Source organism: Tupaia chinensis, unplaced genomic scaffold (assembly GCF_000334495.1).
Source record: "Tupaia chinensis unplaced genomic scaffold, TupChi_1.0 Scaffold000024_1, whole genome shotgun sequence".
In the NCBI taxonomy this organism is placed as follows: Eukaryota; Metazoa; Chordata; class Mammalia; order Scandentia; family Tupaiidae; genus Tupaia; species Tupaia belangeri.
Window position 1 is genome coordinate 1185181 of NW_006159454.1, and position 6249 is coordinate 1191429.

General features: G+C 63.6%; 2 protein-coding genes across 2 annotated transcripts in view; one reads left to right on the forward strand and one right to left on the reverse strand.

Annotated features, from left to right (window-relative positions):
- The window catches only part of SMARCB1 (SWI/SNF related BAF chromatin remodeling complex subunit B1), a gene marked incomplete at its 5' end in the record, with an annotated part of 70967 nt that extends 69720 nt beyond the window's left edge, over positions 1 to 1247 (forward strand). Inside the window, 2 exon segments of the mRNA XM_006140203.2 lie at positions 466 to 597; positions 930 to 1247. Coding sequence (XP_006140265.1) covers positions 466 to 597; positions 930 to 969 — 172 coding nt within the window. The 3' untranslated portion in view covers positions 970 to 1247.
- A 2206-nt stretch (positions 1248 to 3453) lies between these two features.
- On the reverse strand, positions 3454 to 5399 carry DERL3 (derlin 3). The gene is made up of 7 exons (XM_006140205.3): positions 5255 to 5399; positions 5096 to 5161; positions 4949 to 5022; positions 4765 to 4858; positions 4198 to 4393; positions 3772 to 3862; positions 3454 to 3670 (listed from the first exon to the last, which is right to left on the reverse strand). The coding sequence occupies exons 1-7, from the start codon at positions 5345 to 5347 to the stop codon at positions 3577 to 3579; spliced, it is 708 nt and encodes a 235-aa protein (XP_006140267.1). The 5' UTR covers positions 5348 to 5399; the 3' UTR covers positions 3454 to 3576.
- Positions 5400 to 6249: the final 850 nt, after the last annotated feature.

Below are 6249 nucleotides of genomic sequence, written 5' to 3' on the forward strand. Positions count from 1 at the left end.
TAGCACCTGGCGGCTCCGTCCAGGGGAACCACCTCCACGGCCAACAGCCCTCCAGCCTCAGACGTGCTGGCGGAGGGTGCGCTGAGAGTGTACCTTGAAGGGAAGCCCCCGGTCTGGGGCAGTGCTGTCCTGTCGGTGCTGGGGTGGAGGGTCTGGTGACAGGACCCCTCAGCTGCCTCCATCAGTGGGGAGCTGTGAGGAGCTGGGCACAGAAATGGGCCAGAGTCGCCTGGCTGCAGCCTGACCCTGACAATGACTGGGTACGTGGAGTGGAGGCAGGAGAGGATGGGAGGAGGGCCCCTGGAGTGGAGGCAGGAGAGGATGGGAGGAGGGCCCGGGCCTCCTACCATGCCTGGCTCCAGCCTCCTGTCTGCTGGGTGGGGGTGTGCAGCAGTGTGGGGGACTTCCCAGCCGCTGCTCCGAGTACTGGTCGTCATCCTCTCACGCCCCTCCCCTTCCCCGCAGTGAGAACCCCCTGCCCACGGTGGAGATCGCCATCCGGAACACCGGCGATGCCGACCAATGGTGCCCGCTGCTGGAGACCCTGACAGACGCTGAGATGGAGAAGAAGATCCGCGACCAGGACAGGAACACAAGGTACCCCGCCCTTGCGCCCCAGCTCTGCCTGCAGGCACCCATCTCTCCAAGCAGGGGTGGGACCGCCTCCCCTCCCCAAGGCTGCACGGCTGGCTGCACCCCTGTGTGAGGAGCCCGCAGGTGGGTTTCTCTGCAGGAAACAGAAGCATGTCCTGGCTTGGGTCTGACCAGCCTCAGGTGTCAGGCTCCCCCGGGGAGGGGTCTGACCCTGCTGGGGGCCCACTTCGTCTGTCCCACTCCCCCACCTGGTGGCCCTGGAGTGAGTCCTGTGGCCAGGCAGCCACCTGGGGCTGGGAGCTGGCCCTGCTCACCACTCTTCCCCCCTCCTGCAGGCGGATGCGGCGTCTCGCCAACACTGCCCCCGCGTGGTGACAGCCCTCATCTCCCACGGAGCATCTCAGAGGCTTGGACCGCCTCTCCTGCATCTGCTGGCGTGGAGGGAAGCAAGGTTCACCCCGGTGCCACCCTGAGGACCGGGTGGGGCTCCCAGGTCGGCCCGCTGGGCGCACATTCCGCTCTCTGAGCCCCTTTCCCTCCGGCACCCTCCCCACGTCTGGGGCCAGGAAGAAGCCTCATTTTGGGTTAATTTGTTTTCATACAGGAGCCCAGGCAGGGCTAGCAACACTTTTTAAATAAAAGGCAATAGGTCATGTTGTGGCTATTCTTTTAATTTGCCAGAGGGCACATACACTTGCCAGAGAATGACAGAGGGTACCCTTAGGGGGACCGTCACACCTCAGTCCCTTCTCCATTTCATTCTCATTTTGGGATCTGGGGCACACACACGTGGGCCCGGCATGTTTTTCAAATTGCCGGGTCTGGGACTCAGACCTCTCAGTTGGCCACGTGGGATCCAGCCACCTTAACCACCAGGCTGTGGGCTGTCCCCAGGAGGCCATGCTGACTTTCTCCAAAGTGGTAACATAAAAATAGCGGGAAAACCAGGAACGGGGCCTGGCTGCAGGTGGCATTATTGCCAGGGCTCACTTGCCCGACCTCTGAGCCTTCTGTGGCTCCTATCCCCAGTGGGCCGGTGGGGGCTCATGCCCTGAGTTGGCCCAATCCTGGCTTTCCCTTCACCCTCCAGGCTCCCAGCACACTGGCACCGCCTTGCAGAGGGAGAAGTGAGCAGTGTGGCCACAGAACTCAGGGCAGGACACCACCGGCCTTCCAGCACAGCCCCCTCTGCCTAGCCTTCAGAAGGAGCCACAGGCTCTCCCGCTGGCCCTGGGCAGCCCTGGCCCCGCTGCATGTAGGTGGGCTACCGCTGGACATAGGCCTTGCTGCTCTGGAGCCCTCTGCAGAGAGCCGGACCTGTGGGCACTGCCAACAGGTTGCCAGTCCGGACACGTCAGCCGGCCCGCCTGCGCTGTGGCTGGCCTGTTCCTCTCCAAGGCTGGCGTAGCAGCCCAGTGCTGCCCTCGGGGTCAGTGTCCTCTGCAGAGCCTGGCCTTGGTGGGGCCCCTGAGCACATCCTAGAACAGGGCTGTTCCGGGGGAGCTGGTCCTCGGGCCCTCTGTTCTCCAGCAACGAGAGGAACTCACCAGAGCACAGCAAGGGGACAGCCTGGCCTCACTGGAGGTCCCCCACAAGCTAGAGGATCCCAGCCTGGCTGGCTTTGGCCATGAACCCACCCTTTTGCTGAGGTGTTTGCAAAAGGCAAGAGGCAGCCCGGACCCCACAACGTGGGGTGGGAGGAACCCTGCTCCCCTGGCTCTGCCATACCCACTGGGGACTTCACCACTCTAGAGCCCCTCGCAGAGGGCCAGGCCTGTGTGGGCAGTGCTGGGACATCACCAGGCAGGGCAGCCCATCCGCCTGGAGGGTCCCAGGGCAGGACCCGGGCTGGGTCCTCACCTCCCACGTGTTGCCGGCCCACGGCTGTGCAGAGTCAACTGCTGCTCCGTACGGTTCCACTACAAAGTCCAGCTCTGATTCAACGGGGGACATTTTGTTACCATGGAAATAACAACCCTGGGGTGTGAGCATCCAGGAGAGGCGTCCTGGGTCTTTGATGCCCGATACGGCAAGGAGGAGGGAGCCGCGGGGTCAGAGGAGGCTCACAGGCCCTCACTTAAAAGTAGCAGAGCAGGGGCCAGCGAATGGTGGTGTGGTTAAGGCACTGGACTCCCACCTGACTGGCTGCGGGTCGAGTCCCAGACCCGATGGTTTGGGGATCACACGGGGCATGTGCATGTGTTCCCAAATCCTAAGACGACGAGAAGGGATTGTGGCACGGGCATTCCCCTCGCGGGGTGATTTCTACGTTCCCTGTCTCTGGCGAGCACATGGACTGTATGGCCAAAACCTTTAAAAAAGAGAACCAGGGCAGTGGTCTGTCGGCCACAGGACACGCCAAGGCAAAAGCCGAAGGCTTGGGTCACAGAAAGGCGAACGTCCTGGTCCTGGCTGCCTCTGTACCTGACCTCCGGGCCCTGTCACCAGGCGGGAGTGAGGCGAACACCCACTTGTCAAGGTTGCTCATGAATGACAGGAGAGGCCAGGCACCCTGGGCAAGGGCACCTGGGCTTAGCTGCAAAGATCTGGCCACCCCCCCTCATTGTCCAGCAGGAAGCAGAGGCCCAGGGTGGGTGACTGGCCCAGGGCTTCATCAAGGCACTGTGGGGCGGGAAGGGCAGGCAGGACCTCGAGATCCCTCGTCATCTGTGAGCGCAGAGCGCGGGGCAGCTGCACACCGGTCCTCACCTTGTGTGATTCTCGGTCCATACACCTGGGCAGAGACCAGGCAAGGCTTGGGAGTAGAGCGGAGCCCTGGCCAGCCCTCCCCGGGGGTGAGGAACAGGCATGGAAGAGTGTACCTGCCCAGAAAGGGGGAGCCAGAGCGGGGCCAAGAGGCTGCGGGCCATTCTCTTTATTCAGCTGGGTCCTCTCCTGGGCTGCTGGGGCGGGCTGCTCTGCTCACAGTGGGGCGAGGGGTAGGACGGAGGCCAGAAGCCTCTGGGTCTTGCTCTGGGTGGGTCACTGCTGTCGGGGTGGCAGCTGGGGTCCAGGCTGCTCCTCAGGGAGGGGCAGGTAATTGGGGTCCTCCTCGGGGGCATCCAGTAGCAGCTTCCTGTGGGGAGGGGCTCATGCTGAGCTGAGGCCTGCACGGGTCCCCCACGGGGCCAGGGACCATCCGGAGAGGGAGGGGGACTTGTCCTCTCCAGCACTCACAGGAAGCCAGGGGTCAGCAGCAGCCTCTTGCCTCCAGGCTGGTTGGGGAAGACATCCTCCAGGAAGTAGTAGATGTGGCCCACGACAATCCCTAGAGAGAGCCAGGGCCTGCTAGGAGCCTGCACAGCCCAGAGCCCCTGGCCAGGCCCTGCAGCATGAACTCCCAAGGTCCCATCATCCAGGGTGGGCCAGGGGCGGCCTGGGAACCTGAGAAGAGCAGGGGCACTGACCCACCCACTCCACCCCAGGGAGCCATGCAGGCTTCAGCAGGTGAGCCCTGAAGATGCAGATCTCGTGGACAGGCTGGCTTTGACAGGTGGGGAGGCAGATGGGCACCAGCACAGGTGTGTGGGGGGATGCATAAGCAGCACCCGGGCTTCAGGGGTGCGGCTAGCCTGGGGTGGGCCGGATGGACAGGCAGCTCACCCAGCAGGTCCACCAGGATGGAGTTGCCCAGCAGCAGCGAGAAGCCCATGAGGGCCCAGGGCAGGAATGGCGCCTGGAAAGTGATGAGGCCGAAGAAGTTGACCCTGACCCGAGGGCTGCGGCGGCTCCACACGTACACCAGCATGGCCACCAGGGCCTGGCCCAGGAAGAACAGGCTGCCTAGGAGCCCCAGCAGCTGGGTCCGAGTCAAGGTGCCCTGGTGCCTGGGACTCCTCTGACTTCCGGAGTCCCTGCCTTCCCCCTGATCGCCCCATGTGCAATCCCCCAAGATGAGCCCTCCGTGGCCTTCAGTGCCCATCGATCGGCCCCGCACACCTGTCCACTGCACCCCAGATTCAGCCACTGCCTGACCCGGCCCGTTTCCGACTACTGGCATGGAGGGCTCAGCAGCCCAGGCACCTCGCCTGGCTCTCCTGCCACCACCCTGTGTATTTTGCACCCATGAAGCACGCTAGGTACATCTGGGCTGGAGGAAAGGGCCGCAGGACCAACGTGGCCCGGACTCCTAGGGGCAGTGGCCGGACTTTGCAGCCACGGGAAGGATACGGTCATGACGACGCCCCCGAAGAGGAACATGAAGACGAAGTCGGCCGTGCGGCCGCGGAAGGAGCCCTCCTCCAGCATGCGGCAGTAGCGGAACCTGCGGCGTCGGTATAGGAAGTACCGCCCGGGCGGGCCTCAGTTTCCCCGCCCGCCCCCGCCCCTGCCCGGTGCGCGCGCTGCAGGATACACGAAGAGCATGTTGAAGAAGAAGCTGAATCCCAGGGGCCCGAAGAAGAGGAAGTTGGTGACGAGCCTCCAGACCTGCGGGGGGCAGGCAGTCAGCAGCGGGCCCAGCGGGCCGAGCCGACAGGTGCCAGGGGCGGGGCAGCCTCACCTGGAACTTGCGGAACACGAGGTGCGGGTTGAAGTAGAGCTGGAAGGGGCTGAGCAGTTCCAGTTGCTGCGGAACCAGGGGCGCGTCAGGGGCGATCTCTCCGCCTCCCTCCACCCCTCTCCCAGGGACTGTTACCATAGCGACGCCCCGACCGCTCACCACAGCGGCGGGGGGGAGGACACAGGCCGCCGTGTAGGCCCGCGTCACCGCCGGCACCTGCAGGAACTCGGCCGTCAGCCCCTGCCACGCCATTGATCCTTCTCAGGCACGCGTGGTCGGGCCTACGCTCTTTAACCCGCCTCCCAGCCCCGCCTCACTCGTGTCTTCGGCCAATCCGCGTCCCAAGCGCTGGGCGCCCAGGCTGGAGGGCGGGGTTTCAGGGCCCGGTAGCCAATGGAAAGAGGAAGCGGGATGTCGAGGGCGGGACGAAAGCGTAGGCGGGCCGAGACTCGTGGCCAATGAGCAGGCCCCAGGGTGGAGCACGTGGCGGTTGTTGTGACTGCGGTGGCGGCGCGGGAGAACGTGTGGCCAATGAGGACCTGGATCCCTTCTCGGCCTCTTAGGGGAGGATCAATAGCGAGGATCCACGGCAGAACTCGGGGGCGGGGCTAAGGGTATAGGGTTAGGCGCGAAAGCACCCAGACCAGGTGCACCTGACCCGGAGGTGACGCGGCGGGCCTTAGAGTCTGGCCCGCCCACAGGTCGCTGGCGACCTGGGCGCGGCGTCTCTGGTATGAGAATCGGTCCCACCTAGCCCATTGCAAAGGAGTCGCTCAGGAGCGTGTTCAAATTCCCCCGAACGTCCACGGCTCTGCTCAAACAGACCGACTGCTGTGCGTGGGATGGTCTTCCCTGGGACCCGCCGGAGGAGGAGCTGGGTTGGGATCTTGCAGCTCCTGGTAGGGCTCCGAGGTTGGGGAGGAGGGCCCTGGCCAGTGCACAGACTGGAGAGGGCTGGCTACAACATTTTAAAGAGTCGTTTATTCATTTGTTTATTTAAATTTGACAAGAGAGAAAAAGAGAGAGAGGGACGATGAAAAGGCAAGCCACTAGGTCCAGGACTTGAACCATCGGCCATTTGAGAGTCCAGCACCTTAACCACTATGCCAAGTGCTGGTCCCTATATTTTCATTTTTTAAACATTTCCCTTTTTT

Excerpts from the sequence above, each read along its gene's own strand:
- DERL3 (XM_006140205.3), bottom strand. The coding sequence starts at position 5,347 with ATGGCGTGGCAGGGGCTGACGGCCGAGTTCCTGCAGGTGCCGGCGGTG. Across the intron at positions 5,162-5,254 it reads TCCTCCCCCCCGCCGCTGTG|CAACTGGAACTGCTCAGCCC; the intron begins GTGAGCGGTCGG and ends CTGGTTCCGCAG. Across the intron at positions 5,023-5,095 it reads TCGTGTTCCGCAAGTTCCAG|GTCTGGAGGCTCGTCACCAA; the intron begins GTGAGGCTGCCC and ends TGCCCCCCGCAG.